The sequence below is a fragment of the Gavialis gangeticus genome, unplaced genomic scaffold, assembly GCF_001723915.1.
Source record: "Gavialis gangeticus isolate Ggan-Ray unplaced genomic scaffold, GavGan_comp1, whole genome shotgun sequence".
Taxonomy (NCBI): Eukaryota; Metazoa; Chordata; order Crocodylia; family Gavialidae; genus Gavialis; species Gavialis gangeticus.
Genome location: NW_017729022.1, coordinates 32,114,217 through 32,139,148, shown reverse-complemented (window position 1 = coordinate 32,139,148; position 24,932 = coordinate 32,114,217). Strand labels below are relative to the sequence as shown.

General features: G+C 43.2%; 2 protein-coding genes across 3 annotated transcripts in view; one reads left to right on the top strand and one right to left on the bottom strand.

Moving 5' to 3' along the window:
• The window catches only part of LOC109296376 (glioma pathogenesis-related protein 1-like), a 28,562-nt gene extending 10,960 nt beyond the window's left edge, over positions 1–17,602 (bottom strand). Inside the window, exons 1-3 of the mRNA XM_019515788.1 lie at positions 17,423–17,602; positions 11,868–12,110; positions 1,257–1,360 (exon numbers count right to left, since the gene is read on the bottom strand). Coding sequence (XP_019371333.1) covers positions 1,257–1,360; positions 11,868–12,110; positions 17,423–17,602 — 527 coding nt within the window. The remainder of the gene's footprint in view (positions 1–1,256; positions 1,361–11,867; positions 12,111–17,422) is intronic.
• Positions 17,603–17,816: 214 nt separating this feature from the next.
• LOC109295738 (coiled-coil domain-containing protein 107-like) overlaps positions 17,817–24,932 on the top strand; it is a 27,527-nt gene continuing 20,411 nt past the window's right edge. Inside the window, exon 1 of one of the 2 annotated variants that reach the window (XM_019514745.1) lies at positions 17,817–17,973. In XM_019514745.1, the coding sequence (XP_019370290.1) occupies positions 17,850–17,973 (124 nt within the window). In that variant the 5' untranslated portion in view covers positions 17,817–17,849. The remainder of the gene's footprint in view (positions 17,974–24,932) is intronic. The other variant, XM_019514746.1, reaches the window with a different exon arrangement.

Genomic DNA, 24,932 nt, shown 5'->3' with positions numbered 1-24,932 from the left:
ATGAATAATTTACAGTAGAAACACACTTTGAGGCTCACAAAAAACAGTGCTAATTCTTCAGAACTCAATTTATCAAAGTGAGAGAGATCTGGTTTGATTTGGTGATGCATGTAGGGTTAGGTAACCAGTTTCTTGTCTATTGTTGCTTTTTTTGATGCTGGGGGCCGTCTCTTTAATTGCTGCATTATTTTCATTTCAAATTTTCAAACTTTTCTTCACGACCATGAAAATTAGAAATGTTTCTTTTAAAGACATGCTTAGATTTTGATACCTTCATGAGCTTATTTTGCATCTTGTTAGTTTGGCCCTTTTATGATTGCTTTCTCAGTGAAGAGGAGACATGTCTGAGGAATACGGTGGATTTGTTTTAGCTTTGGAATCTGTTTTGAGTAACACCTCCTAAATACACCATGGATTTCGTAACCAAATTTAATATTTTCTTTTATATATGATAAATGTAATTATGACAAACTTTTACGAGCTTCTTGCAATGTTTAAGTAAACAAGACTGTAGATTTAACAAAGTTTGGCTTGTGATGAAAACAAAGGACATGTTTAAGCTTTTAGCATTAGCTTCCTGAGAATAATAAATTCATTGATTTACAAACCATAGCTTTGTTGTACTAGCTCACACACATTACAAAAACATTTTTTTAATGTGATTGTATAACATAGTTGTCCAACTTATTTATACCATGGTTTTAGATGTTTCTGTATACACAGAAAAACTTAACCAGGTTATACATCATAACTATATGGGTAGGCTAAATGTACCATAGTTAATGCATGTGTTTTTGTTTATGAAGGCAAAAAAAGTGTGTTAAAACCATGACTGGGCTGCACGCTATAGATGATTAGTTACAGGATATGTTTTAAGACAACAGAGAAGCACCCATCTTAAAAACAATTATTTCATTCAAGTATTAAAAATAGAGAAATCACAGAAGAGAAACTGCTTAAGAGAAATAAAAATGAGCATATGGCAGAGTCTGCATTAGCGCAGAGGTTCTTTGCTTACCCGAGGGTATAACATTTATCAGAAATTTTAACAGGACTGACTCTACTAAAGGGCATCAAGTAACCAATACTCACAGATCTACAGATGCCTGAAGTAACTGCATTGTTTCAACCAGAGAAACTGAATTGTTTATCTAAGTACATGCACTAATTTATTGATATGCATTTAATCAAATTAATTTTTAGAAAAATATGTATTATCACTGTTTTCATTTTAAGATTTTATAAAAATAACTTACCTTGGTGCATAGTTGCATATAAAATGCCCTGCATTTTTTATTCCTGCAACTTCAGGACAAAAGGAAACAGCACAGCCTACCTTATAAGAATTATCCCAAACAACCTAGAACAAAAAAATATATTTCTTTTACAAAAGGAAAAAGAAACTACTCAACAGTGATTGGTTATAATGGCAATATTAGTTCTCATGAAATAAATATCAGTTCAGACATGTTATCTATATTAGGTAGCCAGTTTTTTAGTTTCCAGAAAATAATGTATTTAGTAATAACTGGAAGTAAAAACAGAAGACCTCTTTACATAGAAATTGGAATGATAATGCATATTTCGATCATGCTTACCATGTATCTTATGGTATAATATGGACTTTGTATGTGCAAAGTTCCAAGGACTGGAACAACCTGCATGCTTTCCTGAGGGCCAGATTTTGGACATAAGTTCATATCCTAATATTGAAGGAAAAACAACTATGACAGCAGACATCCAATTACTGAAAACTTTTGCTGCCAAAGAAAGGCTGAAGTATAGGATAATATTTTGTTTGTGGAGATTTCTTATTATATAAACTATATTCAGTGGGAGAGACAGATATACACAAAAAACTAGGGTTGGGAAATTGGCCATTTGACCCTCTCCTGAGCTTTTTCAACCTCCTTTCTCTTGCTGCTATCAAGTCATGTGGGGGTTCAGGAGCTACTTTGTACTGGGAAAAGAATTACAATCAGCAGCATAAAAAACTGTCTCCCACTGGCCCTGTGCTGTGAATGCAGACACCTCCAAACAGAAGGAGAAACACAGTTCAGGTAGCAGGTAGCACGTCACAAATGCCCAGGAGTCAGGACTGCCCCTGAGTCTGTTGCACTTGCTGCAGGAAGTGCAGCAAGAGGAAGGCCACCTTCCCCTTCCACATGTTCTTCTGGGAGCAACTGGACCCTGGATCCTTCTAGAAGAACTAGCAAATTGCCCATCAAGAATGATGGATGAATTTCAAATGCCAATGCTCACATTAGCCTCACAGTAGGCGAGCAATTGTCTTCTCACAGTCACCAGGAGCCCAGCTCCCACTTTTCCTCAGTTGGCACTTCCCTCTCCCCTCCCCGCCGTGCCAGGCTCCTGGCACCCTTAAAGAGCATTATGGACAGACAGACACACAGACAGACTGACTAAGCCCTTTATATATATAGAATTCTAGATTCCCACAGGGTGGCAAACGTTGAACTTAATGTTTTGCACCTGGCTGGAAACAGGGGGTCTGATCATTGAGGATGTTGTTAAGTTGCCTCTGTCCTGGATGAACCATTACCTTCCAAAGGCACAGATCTCTGCCCCCGGCAAAGTGATAGATCATTTGGGCCCCCTTGAGACTCTTGGAGCCAGTAAGATTCAGAACTGTCTGGGGGATATTCCTGCTGAACCCGAGAGCTACTCTTTCAGTGCTCTGGTTGAACACCGTGACTTTGGCCAGACATGGTAATACCCAGGTATCCATTTCCACCACTGCAGCAGCACAGATCCCCCTGGTATATGAGGGAGTTGAGATAGCTTAAGTAAGAAACTAGACAAAGTGCAGGTGAAGCCATGTCAAAGCCAATCAATTATGGTATAGTTCCCTTTTAAGGAACTATGCTATGACAGAGGCAGCTGAAGAGGCTTTTTTTCTCCACTGCCACCACATATGCAAAGTGCCATCTGATGGAACCATTCTGGGTAGTAAATAGCCTGGTTAATTTGTGTTGTCTTTGCACAGAAACTAACTCACTCAGTCCTCTGTGATGACGAGTTTGGTACCAAACTGCATGCATTTGGCTTGGCAATGAATTAAGTTGCAGTCTAATTTCAGCGCTGGGGAAGCTTAGTCTCATCTAGTTTATATGGACCAGTTTCAATTGCTGTCATCCACTGGTAGGGGTGCCAATGTCTCCTTTTGGGAAGGTAAAGTACCAGATATTTAAGTGTGCATTGTGCAGCCCTTACTCAAAAAAGCATCTGTTGACATTGACTCCTCAGCCAGCTACTGCTGTATCTCCAATATCCCTTTCTCCGATATCCCTTTTTGGGGGAAGATCATTGAATAGGTGGTTACTCCAGGTATTTCTGGATGCTGTCAGATTCCTTTTGCTGTCTGTTTGGGTTTTGTTCTGGATACAGTATGGAGACTGTGCTTGTGGCTTTGGTAAACAATCTTTACCTGGAGATCAACAAGAGAAATTGCATCTTGTTGATCTTTCAGCAGCCTTTGATACAGTTGAACATGAGATGTTGATAATACATCTATGTGACCAAATGGACATTCATAGGACTGTTCTAAACTGGTTTTGCTCTTTTCTAGCACAGGAGGTCCTGAAGCATGGTAAGTGGCTGTGGTCTCCTCAGGACTTTTCTTGTGGGGTGCCTCAGGGTTCCATCTTGTCATCCCTCTTGTTCAATGTGTATCTGAAGCCACAGAAAATGATCACACGATTTGTAGTGAGTTGGCATCAGTATGCTAATAATACTTAGCTTTACCTGACACACAGGGTGAGATGAACATTGGGCTTAATGTTTTTTCCCTGTCTGGAAACAGGGAGTCAATATCTATATTAGACTCTTTCCATCCAATTCAGGCCTGCAGTCTGTGCCTGTCTACAGTTAAAGACTAGTGTAGCTGAATCATTTGGAACCAAATCCAGATGAGACAATGGTGAAGGTGGTGGGCAGACCTCAGGATTTAAAGAAATGGAGAGGGGATATGGTCATCCATTACTAATGGAATTTGGCCTTCCCTTGTCACTTGGGTCCACAGCCTTGGGGTGCTCTTGGACTCTTTGCTGCACTTGGATTCTCAGGTTGTAGTGGTAGCTAGAAGCACATTTCACCAACACCATCTGGTGCAAAGGTTGAACCTTTTCTTTCATATTCAGATCTGGTCACCATCATCCATGTTTTTGTAACTTTACGGCTAAACTACTGCAGTGCACTCTATGGGAGGCTGCCTTTGAGGACCATTTAGAGTTTGCTACTGGTACACCTTCTGATGCAGGTGGGTTGTCAGGACCATATTTCTGCAGTGTTCCATGGTTTGCACTGGCTACCAAGTTTTCTGTATGCAATTCAAAGTGCTGGTCTTGACTTATACAGCCCCTAATGGCCCTATGTACTGTCTCCTCTCATGCTCCATCATGATCCCTAAGGTTAGTTGAGAACAACCTCCTGCAAGCACCATATATGCACCAAGGTCACTTAGCCAAAACATATGGGAAGTTGCTCTCAGTTGTTGGTCATCAGCTCTGGAATGCCCATCCCCCTAAGGCCTGCCAGAGGCTAAGCCTGGCCATTTTTCAGAAGCCGGTTAAGACTGTTTTATTTGGGCAGACTGTTAGCAGGTAGAGTTAAGTTCTGAGTATTCTTTGGGGAACTGTTTTATCTGTTTTTATCTGAAGGCAGCATATAATAATAAATAAATAGAAGTCAAATAACTAAGTGCACAAATAAATGAATAAATAATGCAGACAGGATGTAGCAACACTTGTTGAATTCTTGTGATAGGTATCCAGCCACTATCAGATAGATTATAGCAGCAAGAAAAGGCACACTGGTCTCCATCAAGACTTGTGAGTGGTAGTGAAAGTGAAGCTAGTTCCATTTCTACATCATCTAAGAATTTTGCTACTCCATGCACTTCAGAATATGTACTCCTGGAAAGTCTTTAGAAATTCATCAAATTGGTATTAAGGGTTTTTCTGGACCAGATTTCCAGTGACCACAAAAATTAACTTGATCATATGTTTACTAGAAGGGTATAATCAACTTCACGGTTACAATTCCAAAAGCATTGTGAATTTCAGTTCACTGTTGAGCATCACTATACACCCAGATCATATTTTTAAACTGGTCAGCAATATAGTCACTGAATTAGGTCCACAGAAGATTATTTTGGTTGTGACTGACACTGCTGCTAATATTAAGGCTTTTTCAGCTTGTTGATAATTGATGTGCACACCTTGCACCTCATTTGTGATGTTGAAGATCTGACAACTTACTTATCACATGTATTAGAACTGAAAAACATTGTCAAGGTTTTCAAAAGCAAATGAGCATCTGCACTTGACTGAATTCACAGCAAGTGAGCCTTAAATTTCTCAAAGATCTTTAAGATCGTGCAAGAAGGCACTTTAGTCAGCTGCTGTTAAAGGAATGGTCGGTGTTGCTCTGGAATAATCCACACTGATATCCTTGATGATGACAAGGTCTCCTTTGGCTGAGAAACTCAAAATTAACTCACTGCTTGAGCGTATAGCTCAGTCCATTCAGAATATGGAAAATTATATGAGTTCTTGATCATTAAGAAACATTTTTCCATGTTTCTGATGATGAATTTGATTCTGTTTCTACCTTACAGTGGCTGTTTAAATTATAATGGATATAAAAAACAAAAAAACAATGTATTAAATTATAAAGTAAGCAACAACCCATTCCATGGAATCCCAGAAATTGAATCAAAATAATTTGCTCCTTCATCAGGAAAGAGTTGGACACTCTTTGTAGTTTCACAAGAGTGGTGAAAATTCTTTTAACATTTTCATGCACGACTGCACTTGTGAAACAAAATTGGTCAGTTTGGAGAATTATCCATTCAAACATCAAAAAAAAGATTGAAGAGCTCCACTGTTGGGAAGCTGGTGACCATTTTAGATTAGAAAAGAAAATGGAAGATGAAGAGTTGAATTTGTAGTCAGATGGACATATGTATGATTATGATGATGATATAGATAATATCGTCGAAGCTGATGAAGATAATACAAAATGCTTGAAGAGCCTGCTGTCTACTTAGCATAACTGCATTTAAAAACTCACTTTTATTTTTTATATTATTTTTATCTATATATTTATGTCTGTTTAATTTCACTGTTCTATTTTGCAAAGCAAAAAAAAGAACTGTTTGGTTTTGAATATTGTTTCCATTCATACTTGGAAACTAGCATTGTTAGTAATAACTCATTACTTTTTTTTTGGAATTTCATTTCATGGTGTCATAGTAACAGTTAACTTTTTAAAAAAGTTTAGTAAGTATGTAACCTATTGAAAATTAAAGTATCTTTCTTTACTGTTCTTATATACAGGAAACCCCTCGGTATTCACCGGTTCAGCATGCGCGGTTTCAAATAGTCGCAAATGCCAAACCCGCATTTTAAATACACTTTAAGCATTTACCGGAGCTCCTCCTGGGAGCTCCTGCTGTCACCACCGTCACCATGCCCCACCCCCCGCCCGGCCACTGGGGGCACTGCATTCATGAATGCTGTGGCAGGGCACTCTTTGTGCCTGCCACTTTAAGGGCTGAGCCAAGCAGCCAGCAGGTGCTTGATTGCGGTGGCAATTTTAGATCTCTGGCTGCCTATATAAACAGAGTAGTCCACTGCTGGCAGGCCAGGCAGAAACACTGCCTGGCTGCAAGGCTGAATGTAATGGAGGTAAGGGCAGGAGCTTAAGGGGATGGTTGGAGGCTCCTGGTCCTGGGCATGACCTAAAACTGCACCCTGCAGGGAGTGGGTGGCCTGGTGGGGCTCTCAGTTGTATGGGAGCCCCCAGGAAATATCAGGCCAGTTACCACCCCAGTGAAAAGCAGGTCAGGGTGTCTTAACCCCTAGCCCCCACATCACTGTAGGTACAAGGGGGCCAGGCATGGTTATAACCACCTGAGTGCAGGGAGAGTGTAAGACCCAGAAGGGGCCAGGCATGGCTATGGCCACCTGAGCCCTACTGGAGAGGCAAGTCCCATAGCCTCAGTGAGGAGGCAGAGATGAGGAACCTCAGTCAGGGGGAAACCAGAGGGCTGGGAGCCCAGAGTGTGTGTATGTGTAGAGTAGAGAGGTGTGGAGCAGAAGTAGCCCAGGGTTTGGCACAAAGCCGGACTGTGCAGAGTAGGGGAACTTGCGGGAACTGAAGGGACTGTGTGGTGAGGCCAGCATGTGAGTAGTGAACCCTGATGGCCCAGTGGGGTCGCTCAAGGAGAAGCAGGGTGGCGGAGTGTGGCCCAGCAATAAGCAGCATGCCAGAGGCCCTGGTGAGAGAGGGGGAGAGTGGAAGAGGCCTCCTGTGAGAGGGGAGGTGGTATGAGTGTGCATGGAGCCCAACTTTGGACTCAGTTTGCTCCAGTCTCAGGCCAGAAGTAATTATGTCACCTGGATGCCATCTGCAAGGCATGAGCTGTGGTGCAGGGAAGGAACAGAGCTGCAGATAGTGCCCCTTGGTATCGGGACAAGAATGGGCAGCCTCCCGCCTTAATAAGAACCAACTAAGAAACAAGACATGGCAGGCGAGGAGGCAGTTGGTTGGCCCAGAACAGGTGGGCGGGCCAATGACAGATCAGCCCCAAGAGCTCCCTGTTACAACGCAGTGCTCTATTCATGGATTTCGCCATTCGCAGAGATCATGTGAACGTATCCCATGTGAATGGTGAGGGTCACCTGTATGTATTCTTTAAAACCTTGACCATTATTTGACAATATTTGACTGGTCAACTGACCAAGTATTTTTTCTTTTTTTGACCAGTCCAGACACGGAAGTAGCTGTCTCTCACATGCTAGATGGGCACAGCATCAAGTATGCTTCATTTAGTTCAATGTGACTGACAGACAAACAATATATCTCTGATTAGAAATCAGCACAATAACACTGTCTCAGAACCCCAAAGAGAAGGGACATGTTGTTTGATTTGCTAATAAGGCCATGTAGCTAACTCCAAGAATTTAATTATTTTTCCCACTGGCCAATGTAACTATCTGAAAAATCTAAGCCCTGGCTATATGATGAATAGAGATTCCTCAAGATGCATAACACTGAGGCAACAGGCTGACCATAAACACCTCAATTCAAGGGTGCTCAAATGAAAAACTGCCTACTTCACTACTACAAATCCTCCAAGTTATATGCACAGGATTGTGGATGGGCATTCCATGGTTCCTTGTAAAGCTGCCTTGGCCTATGTATTCTAGGATAGTTGTTGTAGCACATGGTGGGGTAAGTACCAGACAGCAGCTAGAAATCTAGCATGGTTCCAGGCAGTCAACCATGGAAACCCCTATAAGTCTTCCTGATAACCTTTTCCAGGAAACAGTAGCATCTTCAAACTTTAGAGACATAAGCAAAGACTAATCATGTCACCATCTGACTATGAGGTTCGTGGGGAATATTTAGCAAATGTTGATGTTACACTTGGCATCCCACTACCAATTATGTATCTCTTTGGAAGTCTTCTGCTGTTATCAATGAACAACTACAAAATACAACATTATAGCAAAAGCAATAGAAACAGTTTTAGTACTAATCCAGGACCTTTGCTGTTACTGTGACAGGGTGCTTGGAGGGTGGCTGGGTTTGAACCAGATAAGCCAAGGACCTGAGCTGGTCAGGCAGTCTAGCCACAGGGAGAGGCACTCCTGGTAGCGGGGCTCTTTCTTGAACATCTGACCTGGTGTAAGCAGCATGAAGCCCAGGAACAGGCCAAGCTTTGGAACAGATAGGCCAGGGGACAGCAGGGCCCAGTGCCTGAGAGGGGCAAGACAGGCCTGGGAACAGAGGGCCGGACAGGGTCCAATGCCCTAGAAGGGTGAAGTAGGCTTTGGAATAGACAGGCCTGGGGGCAGGGGCTGGGGGCCCAGTGCTCAGGAGGAACAGATAGGCCTGGGCATAGAAGCAGTGACCCAGGAGGTCTAGTGATGTACAACTACTGGTGGTTGTGGAAGGGACTGAAGAGGAGGTATGGAGGTCTCAACTGGTTCAGTGAGAGAGAGAGAGAAAAGGGACAGAAGAAGAGAGGATCTGGGGCCCAGAGAGAGAGCCTGAGAGCATTAAGGGGCAGAGTGTGGGGCCAGAGCAGGCCTTGGAAGAGATAAGCCTGGGGCCCATAGAGAAATACAGCTTGAGCCTAAAAAGGACTAGGTAACTGGGAGAAGGTCTGGTGCCTGGGTGGAAGGGATGAGGAGGGTCCAGTGCCCAGGGTGAACTAGGGCACATCTAGAAAAGGTCTGGTGCCTTCGAGGAACCAGAAGGGTCCAGTGCCCAGGGAGGACTAGGGTGTATCAAGGGAAGCTCTAGTGCCTGGGGCCTGTCAGAGGGCAGAAAGTTATGTTAGCAAATTACCTGCAATGCACAGGAGTGGGTACTGGGGAGCATGGAGCCCACAGAATTAGCCCTTAAGGCAATGACCATGAGCATCTGTGATCCTAAGTGTAAAACCAGTCATGGGAAGCCCTGGGCAGCCTCCCTTTCATCTCAAATTAACAACATCAAGGTGCAGTAGGCAAGTAAAGGGGAGAGGGCCCTGAGGGTAGCCAGGTTGGCAGGGGCTAAGTGACCACTGGGGGCATTGCAACCACCTGTGGGATGAGCACTTGTTTCTGTAAACAACTGTAGCACTTTGGTAAGTGATTCTCTATAAGACCAAGGGTGCTGGATCCTTGGTACCAGACTCACTGACCTTTTGTAGATTTGGGAACCTCTGTGTGACTCATGCTTAGCACAGAACCATTCCAAAATGAACTATAACAGCTTTCCTGTACCAGAATCTGTCAACCAGGATAGATCAAAAGCTGAGAACCACTTTGATGATCGTGTTCCAAGGTTAAGGAATACTGGGTTTCTGATGCCGGACTTGACTGACCAGAACAAATCTTAGGGACCATGTAATGACCTATTTCAAGAATACTGGCACTTTGATCAATGGGTTTCCAAAGTCAAAGTCAGTGCCAGACGTGGTTAACTGATCCAAAAGATTTCATTTACCACACGTGTGAAACATCCACCAGCCTTTTTGAGTTCACCAACACAATATTGAAGCTATTTGGCCATTCTCTTCTCGTTTTTTTAACAGTCTAACAAATTAAAAACCAAAATAGCCTTTATAGAGCTGGAAAAAAAAAAAGATACTCCCTGCCAGCTCCCTCACTGTCCCACTCCCAAATGAAATCAGCATTAAGAACCTCAAGTGAGCAGAGCTCACTGCACATTGTCATTTATCAAGGATGAGAGGCAGCTGGGAAACAAACCCTCAATGTATGAATCTAAAGGAAAAAGGGGGAAAAAAGAATGAGTGGCTGCAACTTGAAAAGATTCTTGAAAATTTCAATTTAGGTGGCTTGGTCCCAAAAGTAAAAAGGCTGCTAGAAGAACCATTGGTCACTTTCATAGCTGCTAATAAGTATCACAGTATGACAAACAATATCAACATGGATGCACAACATACAAACTTCTCTCTTAAATTAAACAAAGTAGAATTTTTTTTTCTTTTACATACCCTTTTGGCTGACACTTTGTATACCCATTTTTACTGAGTACAAATTTGAGTATGTGAAAAAAAATTATTACTACTTCAGAAGAGTTAAGTGTGACTACTGTTTAAGTATACTTTAGAACAATTTTCAAAGCTTGTGTTAGATACTGGATTCAAAATCATTTACAATTTTAATGAAAGGGATTATTATTCACCTCTTAGAGATAAAACTAGAAGATGTGACAAATTATCATTTTTCTGTTGCCTTCCTGCTTTCCTTATATCTCTGATAGGATTTGAAAAGCTAAGAAACAAGATACTTTGGCTATGCTGAATGCCAGCCAGGGAGTTTTGTTTATTTTCATTATGTTAACTTTGGGTGTTTATATGCATGTTCCAGCACCTGGGAGGGAGGGGGGGGCACTTTGATTAATGCACTCAGATCGTCTTATGTATCAGTGTCCCTGTGCTGAAAAATGGCAGCTGGGACACTAACTAAAGCTCATAAATTGCCATGCTTCAGCAAACTCCATTAATTGAGTAATTGCAGTATGTTGGAGCAACCTCACTGCACATGTATAGGTGCCCTTTGTTACTAACCAGGTAGTTTTACTCAAACTTGTATAATTCAGAGTGACCAGTTACAAGCTTTATTGTAAGAGTTACACTATGGAGTTTGGAGCTGTATACTTAGGCTATGTATACATAGTTCATTTCTACCAGTAGAAACTTCTCAGCCTGCAGCTGGACCCTCTTCCCCTGCTCTTAGTTCTTTCCCTAGACCAGTGGGTGCTTTGTTCCTTGAGGTACCTGGGGGGAGAGCGGAGTGGTGGGGAAAGACTATCTGTACCTACCCAGACCATGACCTGGAGAATGGGCAGGAAGCATCCTCTTTTCCTCTGCTTTTAGGGTCTGGGAGCAGAGCAGAGGGAGCAGTGAAGCAAAGACCTGAAGCCATTTTGCAAGCTGGACAGTGCTTCTCAAGAAAAAAAAACACACTTGTACACTCCTCTGCCAGAGCAGACACTGGCAGGGGAGCACACAAGTGTTCTTTCCTGTGAAAGAGTTTCTCTCACAAGGAAGGATCTTCCAGGTTGATACCTGGAAGATCATTCTCCTGGAGGGGCCATGTTTCTCCTGGGAGAAACTGTATGAATGCTTGTATGCTTGCAGTGGTGAGTCTCCTAATAAAAACATAACATATATATGACCTTAAATGGATCACTGAAAGGACATGATATTTAGGCTGCTGTAACAGTTACTTTTTCATTAATTGATAATTTATGGCTTTTCCCAAGTAGTGTTCTTGACACTGTACTTTGAGCTGCATAGATCATTTTGGCAGTGAAGATTAAGTTACCTGAGTATAATGACCACATTGGGCAGTACATTTGCGAGTCTCATAAGTATAATCCCTGTATTCGTCATACCAAAGCTGAACGGCTGCTTTTACACTGAATGCCCGGTGATTTCCAGTAAAAATATTTTCGCCGAGCGGTCTGAAAGATGGATGTGTATCTTTGGTTTGTAAATATAGATTATGCTTAAAAAGGCACTTCCTTGACCATGCCTTTGCATTCCTTGCCAAGGCTGCATCCCAAGTCTGCAAAATAATAAAGTTAAAATAACTGTGCAATGTTCTAGTAGCATTTTAGCAATCAACTAAAGTAGAAATCGGCTTAAAATTGTCAGTTCTGTACTACTAAACAACAGAAACATTCATGTTTCTGTCATCTAATTCAGTATCCCAAAGATGTTTTCCCTAAAATTCTGGCATACTTAGCACCATAAGAATATAGACTGACTTTCTTAGATATGATTCTTATTTTTTCTATTGGCCTACTGTTAGATACTAGAAAAATTATATTTCAAGAGCACTGTTAGTGACTACCTACTATTTAAAATCTGTATTTTATCTTTGCATAAGTAGATTGAAATCATTTAACATTAGTTCACACACTTAACTTTATTACATATAGGTATTTCTTCTTTTGCATCAAAGGCTGATTGCTAGCTAAAGCTGATTCAATCAGCTATTAGGTAAGGCACCAGAAAAGCCCCACTAAAGTGCCCAATCTTTACAGCTGTCAGGCGAGCTGGACTGAAGCAATGCATTGCCTCTTCTGAGCATGCATGGGGATCAGCACAGGAATGCACTGACTTTAAAGTAAAGTGCTGTTTTTGGGGTGGGGGGGATGGTTATATCTGCAAGCACCCAAATAGTTAATTCACAATTTTTAGAGTTTACGTACAAATCAAACAAATGTCAAAATGCACAAATACCACAGCTTCAGAACCATATCTTGTTTTTAAATAACTGCTTTCCCTGAAGTAAAAGACTATGAAAACAGGCAATATACATAAAATCCTCCACCAGTAATACTTTAAACGTTTGTGATGCATTTCACCAATCTATGTGAAAGCATTTTACAAAGATGACTTTATAATATAAACAAGATTCTCCCTACATATAAAATGCTAAAGTACAGAAGGAACAAGTGACTTTTTAGAAGTACTAACATGAACCAGTAGTAATTAGGACTACAGCCCAGGTCTTTCTACTCCCAGAACTGTTTCTTCTACTGATTCTTCTTCTTCTTCTACTGATTAAATGTTAAATGTACTTGAAAAATGTTTTCAAAGAAAACACCACAAAAGTTCAAAGTTGTTTTTTTTTTTTAATATGATGTCCCTCTTCTGGCTTTAGGGGAGGCTTGGCCTAAGTCTCTCCTACATGCAGTCATGATTCAGTGGTCAAGGGGCCTCCTGTATCTGTTTCTTCACACTCCTTTAAGCCTAGATATCTACATGGTGATACAGGATTTATAGTACTCATAGTCCCAAAATGGCCAAGAGTTAGGGTCTCCTATTCCAAAAATGCTACTGATAATCCCAGACCTGGTAACGCAAGGAAAAAGCAAGGTTCTCTCTCTGTCTGGATGCTCAATAGTTCTCTCAGGTAAAGTGAGAATGTTTGATACTGGTCAGTGACATTCCCTTCCACAGCAAAAAAGGGCTCTCACCAGATGTACCTACTTGACGAAATGGACCAGGTTTTTGTCCTCATGCCAGGCAAGGAATTTCAGATTATCCACTGGTCTAATGAACAAAAATATTTCCACCAGCTCAGTTGAGGTCCATCTGGCAGCAATTTAAGACTTTTACCCTTCAGGCAAGATATAGCATGCATTCTCTTCTCACCTAACAGCCCTTAGATATCTTAAGGTCTTGTCTTCAGATAAGGGGCCTGATCCTACAGAGGGAGTTGAATCAGTCTCTCATAATCATCTTGAACCTAGTACAATTTACTTTTTCTATACCTCTATGAAAACTGATTTCCTGAAAGCTACTACAACAGCAAGCTAAATGGGTCAGATACAAGCACCTGTGGCAAATTCTCCCTATGCTACCTTCTACCCAGATAAAGTTACCTTAAGACATTATCTTATCTTGAGTTATCTCAAATTCCTGCCCAAATTATAAGATTATGGGACTTGAAAGAATGTCAGGGGTCTTCTTGGCCAAGACCTGCACAATTGCTACTCCTAAATTTTATATAATGTCTCTCCAGCCTCTTCTTGAAAACCTCCAATGAAACAGATTCCCATACCTGGGATGTTTATTACCCAGCCTTGCTGTTCGGCTAGTAAGGAAGTTTTCCTGATATCCAATTAAATTTTATTTTTCTGCAATATAAAGCTATAACTTCATGTCCTGCCCTCTACAGTGAGGAAGAAGAGTTGTTTTCACTCTCCTTTATGGCAACTTTTCAAATATTTAAAAACTGGTATGATGCCCTTTCTTAATCTCCTTTTCTTCTTATATGGTTAACTTTGAAACCTCTTTCAGAATTTTCTTCACCAGCTTCTGGACCTCTCCCATTCCTCCGTATCTTTAAGCTGTAGAACCTAGAACTGTATGTAATACTCTAGGTGAGGGCTAATCTCCTGAGGTCCCTTCCAACCCTAACTTTCTATGATTCTAATGAATTAAAACTTCTAGATCCTTCTCAGCAATACATCTGTCCAGTCAGTTGTCTTCCATTCTGTATTTGTGTTGTATAGGTGGCTTCTGTATAGGTGTTGCACATTATAAATGTCTGCGTTCAACTTCATTCTGTTATCTCTATCCCAGCTCTGCAGTCAAGATGCTCTTGAATTCTACTCCTATCCCCCAAAGTCTTTGCATGTGCCATCTGAACTTTTGATCAGGAAGCTCTTTCTTCCAGCATCCAAAACATTACAAACAAGTTAAATAGGACCCAATCCAGAACAGGCCCCTGTGGAACCCCATTCTAAACCTCCTACTACTCTGACAGATTTGTTATAGTTACCCTTTGATTGTTGTAATTAAGCCAATTATCTAATTATCTTGTAGTAAATTTATCTAGCCCACACTTCCACAGTTTACTTTTCATATGGAGCTTCATCAACAGCCTTACTAAAATCCAAGTATGCTATTATGAATTGCACTCCATTTACTCTACTAGTTGTTTGGTCAAAGCAAGAGATGAAGTTAGTTTAGCATGATTTTTTCTTCATGCTGGATACTCATGATCAGCCTTTCCTCCTCTAGATGTTTACGAATTATTTATAAATCCTGTAGCTTCCCAGGTATTGAAGTCAAGCTGTTTGGATTATGGGTCCTCAGATCTTCCTTTTTACCATTTTTTAAAAAGATGGACACTCTGTTGGCCCTTTTCCAGTCCTCTGGAACCTTGCCTGTCTCCCACAACTTTGGAAATACTATTGCTATGAGATCCCTTCTGTCAGTTTCTTTAGCATCCTGGGATGAAACTCACAAGGCCCTGCTGATTCAAATTAATTGAAAGCTTTCTGATGTTCTCTTGTTATCATGATCCTCAGCCTTTCCCCTTCTTTGTGCATATAATTTTTCTTAGTTGTCTGGTTGCAGCTTTTTTTATTCATGAAGACTGAGGCAGAGCAGCTCTTGAGGAGCTCTACCTTTTTTCATTTTTTATTAAAACCCTAACATCCGCAAAAACTACTTCACCGTTAGGGCGGCTAGGAGCTGGAACCAACTTCCAAGGGAAGTGGTGCTGGCCCCTACCCTGGGGGTCTTTAAGAAGAGGCTGGATGCCCACCTAGCTGGACTCGTTTGAGTCCCATTTCTCTTTTTGGGGTTTTTGTTGTTCTCCCGCCCTGGCGGGGGGTCGGGCTAGAAGATCTACTAGGTCCCTTCCGACCCTTAATCTATGAATCTATGAATCTATGAATCTACCCTAGCTGTTTAGCATAGTTTCCTTGGTCTGTCTTTTCTGACCAATGTATTTCTACAGCACTTTCTTGTTGTCCTTAACTTCGCTCAATAGGTGCAATCATTTTTTCTTTGCTCTCCTGATTTTGTTCCAGCAAGTTCATGCTATTTCTTGGCGTGCTTTCTTACTGACTTGCCATTCTTCCACTGCCTGTATGTTTTCCTTTTGATTGTGAGGCATCAGTGCTCCTTTTATAGCTCATCAGTTACATGCCATTCTTGTATTTCTATTGTGTCAGGTGTGAAGCTTCCAATACAGATTTTAGAAACTGTCAGCTCACCTTCTCTTCCTGACTTAGCAGTCTCTATACAGACCCCCACCTGCTGGTCTTTTCCTTCTTTATCTTCAGCCAGATACACTCAGATTTGCTGCCTTCTTCCTTCTATAGCTGGGATGAGCATATCTCAGAACATCAATATTCCACATACTCAGGGGAAGTCCATCCTTTGAGAAAAGTACTCATAGTGGTCAAATACTGCAAACCCTTTTTCATAACTCCACCAGATCTTTGTCTTCATTATCTTTCCCTCCTTTAAGGGAACCACAAGGATTTACTTAGGATCTTTCAAATCTCCACTTCTTCAAATATCTACCTTACCTGACTGTAGACATCCTTGATACATTCCGGTGAGAATCTTGCTGTCTTCTGTCCTGATTGACAGATACTTTCTTGTTCCTATGAAGATCCTTTTAAGGATCTGATATCCCTGATCCTGGCAGATGGTATGCTTTTTTTCCCTGAATCTACTCTGATGGTATGCAATTGATTTCTTAAAAAGGAGTATCCAGTCATATAGACCTTCCTCTTAGGTATATCATTGTGAATCTTTAGTCCTTTCCCTTCTATTTTTAATTCTGCCTACAACAAAAGGTTGGACTCTTTATTTGCAGATTATTGTTTTTAGTTATAGAGTTCACAGATACAAGAGATGCTGGATATAGCCAATGTGTAGATTGCTGGATCACAGGGGTAACATGGATTCCCCTCTCTTAAGATCTCTTATCAGGTTTTCCTTTCCCTGGAAACGGATATTTTAATGACCAAAGGTAATTACAGAGCAAGTATTCATCATAGCAACAGATTAGTGCAATGTGCAGACTTGATCCTGAGGAGAAAATGAGCATCTGTATCTCCTGCCACAAATAATCAATGAAAAATCACAGGTTCCTAGCCCTGTCTATACTTAACCCCACCAGCCTGAGGGAATCAGTTACAACATTGTGACCCTCAACATGCTACAGTACAGACAGAATCGGACATTATTTGTGAAATGTGCTTCAGGAGGTGAAAAGGTTAAAACCTCCCATACAAAGCTGACAGCTGCTCTGTCATTAATGACAGGCAAATTGGCTCCACATTGGGTTGGATGCACGTTAGATGCTTCATCTCTAATTTGAGGGATTGTTTCTGTAACTGGTGACTAGACCGGTGTTCAGAAGCCTTCGGTCTGAAGTCTAACGAGTAAAATGGACCAGGCACGTATCCCTCGCAGGCCTCAAATTCTTTGGCGGTGGCAGTGGCCGTTAAAGGGTCAAGGAGTTACTGATAACCTGGGTCGTCATCTCTCACTCCCCTCTTCTTCCCTGCCAAGCCCACTCGCCTCCCTGAGGTGAAAGCTGCCCCAGTCCGCCCCTACCATGTAGTGCATGTTGGCAGCCGGGGGAGTGACCAGCCTGCGGAAGTGGTTGTGGTAGTGCTCGCACTGCTCTATGAAGGTGCGGTTGGTGATGCTCGGCAGGTTGGGCTTGACCTGCGGAGCGCTCCACACGCCCAGCAACGCCCACGGCCCCAGCACCGCCGCCAGCCACAGCCGCATGACGCCGCCGCCGCCCCGACTAACGGCCTCGCTCAACGAGCACGGGGGGGACGGGCAGCGACCGCCGCAGGGACTCAAACGGGCACCTCCCCAAAGTTCCAGGCAGGCGAGTGCGCAGTCCCAGCTCCCTCACCTGGCCCCACTTCCCCCTCCCCCCTCACCTCAGCCAATAGAGAGGCCGCGGGGCGGGGCCTATCCCTGCCCGCACTGCGCAGCCTCAAGCAGTGGCAGACCCAGGCGCCCAGACATGGCGCTATCCGTGCGGCAGCAGGCGCTGGTGTCGTTGGCGCTGGTGCTCTGCGCCTTCGTGGCGATGCCCCGGCTGCTCGGCGGGCGGGCGGGCCGCGGTGGCCCCTCTCAGCCGCGCCCAGGTACGGAGCTGCCGGGCAGGCGGCCTCGTCTGCCCCTGCGCCGAGCCCGGGGAGCGGCCTGGCGCGCGGGGCTGGGTCCTCAGCTGCGCCCCCCCCTCGCGGTGGGACGCGTCGCTGGGGCCTTGGGACGAGTGACCCGCGGCGGGAGGGAGGCTCACGGGAGCCGGTGGGCGCTGCCCGGAAGGCGAGTGGAGGAGGGGCGGGAGGGTGGCGCTGCGGTCCCTCCCGGCAGGGTCGGTCGGAGCAGAGCGGGGCGCAGGGGAGTGCGCGGGGGTGGGGAGTGGGGGTGCCAGCCTGCCAGGACTGCCATGGAGCTTCCAGGGCCTTGGTATGAATCTCTAGGAGACTGCTGAGACTCACTCTGGACATAAAGGATAGGGCTTCATTGAAATAAACGTTGAAGGTTGAATCTGGTTTTATACAGCAGTCTAGTGGGTTTTTAAAATGTAATAGTCATGTGCGTTTGCCTTCGTGACGCACAGTGTCTATGCACTGTAAACTGTAAATAATACACAGAAGCACGTGGGCACATTTGTGTTGTTGTTGGCACACTGGCATTCTGCAACCTCCCTAAATACGTTCAGACAGTTGGCAACCCTAGCCGGGAGGTGCTGGGCTGGCTCCTGGGCTCAGGCAGGCACTGGGTAGGAAATGGGCCTTGGGGCAAGGTGACTGTTGGAAGAGCTAGGTCCCCATTGCCAAACAAGCCCCAGGTGAGCAGGTGCCCCTGTCCCAAGTGCCCAGAATCAGAGCCGTGACAATTTGCTGCAGCATTATGTGCTGCCTTTTTCTCCACAGATGTCTATTTTGCTGATGGTGGGAGGTCTGGGGCTACTTGCACTGAGGACCCCCTCACCCCACTGGTGTTTGGGGTCCTGCTCCTGTGTGACAGCAGTTCAAGGCACCTGGTCCATGTGTGCAGGTGCAGAGTGGGGAGCCTCATGGGCTTCCTTGATCTGTGCTGGCAGACTCATGCCCCAGAAACTCCTCTGCAGGTACTGAGCAGGGAAGCTGGGTTGCAGGGGGAAGCTCTGGGGCATGCAGCTGCAAGCATGGAAGGGCCAGATCCTGAAGGGAGGGTTCTGGGGTGCATGTCTGCAGGCACAGAGTGGAGCCTGCATAGGAATGCCCTGGGAATACCCCTGCAGGCTCCCTGGTTTGTGCCTGGTATTGGGGCATAGTGCTCAGGGCTGCTGTCGGAGAGAATGACCTGGAGGGATGTGGGCAGTGGGGTCCCCCAGGGTTTGGTCTTCGGGCCGCCACTGTTCAACATCTTCATCAGCGACTTGGACGAGGGGGTGAAAAGCACCTTGTTCAAATTCACAGATGACACTAAGATGTGGGGAGATGTGGGCATGCTAGAAGGAAGGGGTGGACTGCAATTGGATCTGGACAGGTTACAGGGGTGGGCGGATGAGAACAAGATGGGATTCAATATTGACAAGTGCAAGGTATTGCACGTAGGGAGGAAGAACCAGCAGCATACCTACAGGCTGGGGAACTCCCTTCTTGTCAGCACAGAGGCAGAAAAGGATCTTGGAGTCATTATTGATTCCAAGATGAACATGGGCTGCCAATGTGGGGATGCAGTCAGGAAGGCTAAGTGCACCTTGTCATATATCCACAGTTGCATTACGAGCAGGTCCAAGGAGGTGATCCTTCCCCTCTATGCGACATTGTCAGGCCGCAGTTGGAGTACCACATCCAGTTCTGAGCACAGCGCTTCAGGAGGGATGTGGACAGCATTGAGAGGGTCCAGAGGAAGGCCACTTGCATGATCAGGGGGCATCAGGGCAGGCCCTACGAGGAAAGGCTATGAGACCTGAACCTGTTCAGCCTCCACAAGAGAAGGCTGAGAGGGGATCTGGTGGCCATCTATAAACAGGCCAAGGGAGACCAGTAGGCAATGGGAAAGTCCCTGTTCCTCTGAGCACTACTGGGAGTAACAAGGAATAATGGTCATAAGTTGACGCAGAGTAGATTCAAGCTAGATATCAGGAGGCACTACTTCACAGTCAGGGTGACTAGGATCTGGAACCAACTTCCAGGGGAAGTGGTGTTTGCTCCTGCCTTGGGGGTTTTTAAAAGGAGGCTAGGTAGACACCTTGCCGGGATTGTTTGACCCCAGCATTCTTTCCTGCCCATGGCAGGGGGTCGGACTTGATGACCTGCTCAGGTCCCTTCCAACTCTACCAACTATGAAGAATGAGGCCTGTGAAGCCCTAGGAGCAGCAGGGCTCAACACTTAAGGGTGCCGGGTCCGGGCAACATATGTAGACGTCACCGAAGTGGATCAGCTGTGCCAGAACATGTCCCAGCCCAGCTGATCCTGTTTCAAGGATAGCATCTGTGTATAGCCATTGGGTTGTAGGTTGTGAATGGGCATGAAGCTGGGTGGATATATGACAGCCAAGGATCTGGCTGGAAGTCTCTAAACACAAGTAGCCTACCACAGGGGCAGCTAATGAGAACAAGTTACTTTTCTGAGGCAGCCTTACAGTCATGGTTTATAAATACTTTCAGTAGAAGGCTGAGTATTGAAAGATGCTTAGTAAACAAAGTAGTTCTGATTTCCGGTGATTCATTAATGAATCTGGGGCAAGGCCATTATGTTTATATAGATAACTGACCACATGTGAGCAGTGATGCAATGTGTAAATCTTTATGTACAATTTAGCATTTTAGTACTGTTCCTGTTTATCATACAAATTAATTTATTTTATAAATAGCCTCTTTGTGGCAGGGATTGCCTCATTATGTTTTTATACTTCCTTTGCAGTGAGTCTCAGGTTTCTGTATGTTACTCTAATAAACAGGAAATAACCAAACAGTGACTTTATACATATTATCTGAAAGATAATGTAACTAATTGTTTCATTTTTGGAACTTAGATTCTGATGTAATCTGCATAGGTCTCATGGAAACTCTGTGGCTCCTGCTACTTTCATTTTATAGTAATTTTCCAAGTTGAGGTGGAAAAACTAGGGATTAAGATGGTCTCCTGGTGAATGCTTAGCCATTATCAGATAGTACTGGCCTATCAGCTTTCCTGCTCAGTGCCTGAAGGGGAATGTTAAACCACTATCAGATAGTACAAAGGTTATTTTCTTACAAAACAGAGAAAGAGTTTGTGATTATTTACAGTGGGAATACATGAGAGGAATGGGAACGTTAGAACTGCGTGACAAAATAAAAACTTGTGTCTTCAACACAAAATGATGGAGCAGAAGACCTGTGTCTCTTCTTCAAACAAAACTGTCTGTGCAGACAAGGTAGAGAAAGGGTGGCCCTGTGTATGCCTGTGAACAAAAATAAGAGCTTTTGATCAAGCTACCAGCTTTGAATTTCCTTTTAAAAATGCTAGAGTAACTTGAGTAACTGGTTGTCAGCTTTATTGTCAATATGGATTCTGCTATTTTTAATGCACTCACTCGAGAATAGATATTTTTGGCCAGCAATATTGACTGGGTGGTGAATGACCCCAAGGGTGTGAACATTTGAGTGCTCCTAGTTGTTTCACTGATACAAAGTCTTAAAGGAGTCATGGAAACCATATGACAATCAAAAACAGTAGTTAATGCAAGGTTCTTTCCTTTCTAATGACTATCCACATGGATCCCACTGTTGGAGACTGACAAGCATGTGTCTTTTTGGTTGCAGGAGAGTGCTTAAACAGTGATAGAAAGGCAGCTTTCCCAAAATGGGAATCTGATTTGGAGGCCTTCTCTGAAGACGGTGTCTAGTAAATGGAGGCATCACACTTTATATAGTTGCCTAACAGACTTTAGAAATAAAGATACGTGAATGGAAGCCATTGGGCTTTAGTAGAATGATCTCTAGTGTGATGCGGGGAAAATGGGCCCAAATTTGAGTTCAGCCTCAGAAAATGTTCATTGTTCAAATCAAAAACAAGTTTTGTTTTGTTTGCTTCTACAAGTTGTAGAATCACATTGATTTATCAGTTTTTGTTGCTAAAAATTCCAGAATCTTTTAAAATTGGTAAGGGTATTGAAGGACTTGCCATGGGGTGAACCTGCTGGCTTTGGCTTATTTTTATAAAATCCAGATTCAGAAAAAAACTTGTTATAGTCCTTGGCCCAGCTGGAAGATAAAACAAAACAAAAACACCTTTCTGTCAGAGGCCTGTAACAAATTTTCTTGATGCTGTTTTTACATTAAGAAACACCTGATTTGTAATGAACCTTGCTGATATTTGCCAAATCTAGGGTAATTTTGGTGAAAGAACTTTCTACTTTCGTTCATACTTTAAAGATTGTGTATGCAAGAGGATTGGTTCATGCTCATAATCCCAAACAGTTAGGTTTACTTTAATTATCCTGGCAATCACAAAGGCAGAGTAAATGGAAAATGAACCCTAGAAAAAAGTGTAGAGCATGTGAAAGAGAGGCAGTTCTTTCTCTCTCATGCCACCAAATCAGCCAAAAATAAATGTTCTTCCTTTGCTTAGGCAGGCCAGCCAGAAGAATAAGAGATGAGATTTGAATCATGGGTTTAGCCAGTCCAGTCAGCCTGTAGCCCCTTGAGACTGCATACATTAGAAGCTCTAGCTAAACCTGCATTGCCTGGTCCCAAATAACAATCACCATGTGTTGTAAGGATCCCCAAAACTAAAAATATGTGGTAGGAGATACCAGAAAGATAGATACTTAAGTGAAGGACACTTGTGTACCTGTATGTTATACTGCACTGACCTAGCCAGTGAATTATGCAGAACCCTGGCTGCTGCTTAAAGATGGGACTAAAGAAAGTAATTGCTTTTGGGATCAGTTTCATTAACTTAATGTGATTACTACTTGTATCAGTAACTTAATTTTGAGTCTTCTCATTTACTGAGACTTCATTGTAACTTCTGCTTTATCACTGCTTTGTAACAATCAAATTAATACATTTCTTCTTAATTTGTTGAGTAAAATTTTACTGTATTGGCTTACTAATGTTCTTTGTTATAGTCACTTGGTAATATTTATTTATACAAATAATACACACAACTATCTTATTTTGTCAAATTGCTTTATTTGACAAACAGAAGATTTGGAAAGAGATCTGAAAGCTACCTGGCTCTGTGACAGCATCACACTCTTAACTGTCTGGTTCTCCGACTCTAATCTGAAACCCAGGGCAAAGTACTCTCTGCAATATACAGGGAGAGATTATTTCCTCAGAATGGGCAGACAAGGTTCTTTGGGTAAATCTAATATCTTTATTAACCCAACTGATATAGTTGGGAAAATTCTTTGCAAGTTTTTGGGCACAAACCATTCGTCGGGCTGAGGAAGCATCTGCAGATGGTTTGTGCTCTTCCTGGCCAGTAAAAGTCTAGTAAAAGGTGTATTGGATTTACCCAAGGAACCTTTCTTCCCATGTCCTTAGACTAACTCAGCTACAACCTACACCCTTGCCTCAGAATAGAAATTCAAGCAGGTCACATGCTGAGTGAACCAGGTTAGTTCCAACTATCTTCTGGGGGGCCCAGAACAATATCAAATTGAAGAACTTAGGAAAGATTTAAGACACCAGTATCCAAAATTGCAGTTAAAATTTGTAAAATCAAACAAATAAAACAGAAACAGGAGACTCCTGCCCAGCAGCTCCCTAACCTCACCAAGATCTTCCCTGTTCCACCTGAAAGCTCTATGAGCACTTACAAGTCTGCTTCCGTGCTTATCCAGAACTGGTGCAGTCTAAAACTCTCAGGACATAGTTCACACCTAAACCCAAAAGTCAGAGCAGCTCCTAATTTCTTTACCCCAGAGGCCCCTGAGAGACTTGATCCTCTTGTTCACAGAATACACTTGTCTGCATTTAAGCCAATGACAGATGAATGTGACATAGAGAGGCAGTCCTGGAAGTGAATACCAGGGCATGCATTTCCAACCGTAGGTATAGCCATAATATCTTTTTAGAGCTATCTGCTCTGTTTTGGGTTCCAGTGGATGAGTGGAAACAATCAGATTTCTGATGCTGCAAACACCTTAAAAATAAAAGAGCTTGAAGGGGTTGTTATGCAACTCCACTGAAGATCTGATGCTAATCTTAACTCAACTTTCAGTTTACTATTCAAGGTCTGATAACTTTTATTTAAAAATTGCATTGAAAATTATTCCAAATACCATTTTAAGATTATTTTCATTAAAAATCTTTTTAGAGTAGCAAAATGGGCTCTTCCTGCCCATAGGCCCATCTTTGCTTCCTATCTTTAAAGAAGATAGCAAAACCACTCTTCTGCCTGAGAGAATCCATATTCTTCTTTGTGTATGACTAAGGGTAAGGTGCAGTGTCTGTTTTTGTTGCAGGCTTGAATTCCACTTGGGAAGCTTGGTGAATTCTGCTGTTTTTGCCATGAAAGTAAAACCATGGAACCTAATAAGTCTTTGGTTTGTAAGGCAGTATTAAAATATAACCTTGTTTCAGTTGTGTTGAGTTTTGGGACAAATTAGAGCACAATAAGCTTCATGTTCCACACAAAGTGACTTAAGTGGCTGAGGCCCGCACAACTCGGGATGGATGGAGGGACCCAGGAGAGGCACAGTCAGGCCTAGGGTCAGTGAGGACCTAGTCAAGGAACTTCTGGTGGGACTGGATGTGTTAAAATCAGCAGGTCCAGTTGATCTCCACCCCAGGGTGCTGAGGGAATTGGCAGATGTCACTGTGGGACACCTGGCACAGCTTTACAAGCACTTGTGGTGCTCTGGTGAGGTGCCAGAGGACTGGAAAAGGGCCAATGTGGTCCCCATTTTCAAAAAAGGGAGAAAAGAGGACCCAGGAAACGATAGGCCTGTTAGTCTTACCTTGGTCCTGGGGAAGCTGTTTGAGAAAATTATCCAGGAGCACATCTGTGAGGGACCAGAAGGGGAGATTATGCTTAGGGGCAACCAACATGGGTTCATTAGAGGCAGGTCCTGTCAGATCAACCTGGTCGCCTTCTATGACCAGGTCAC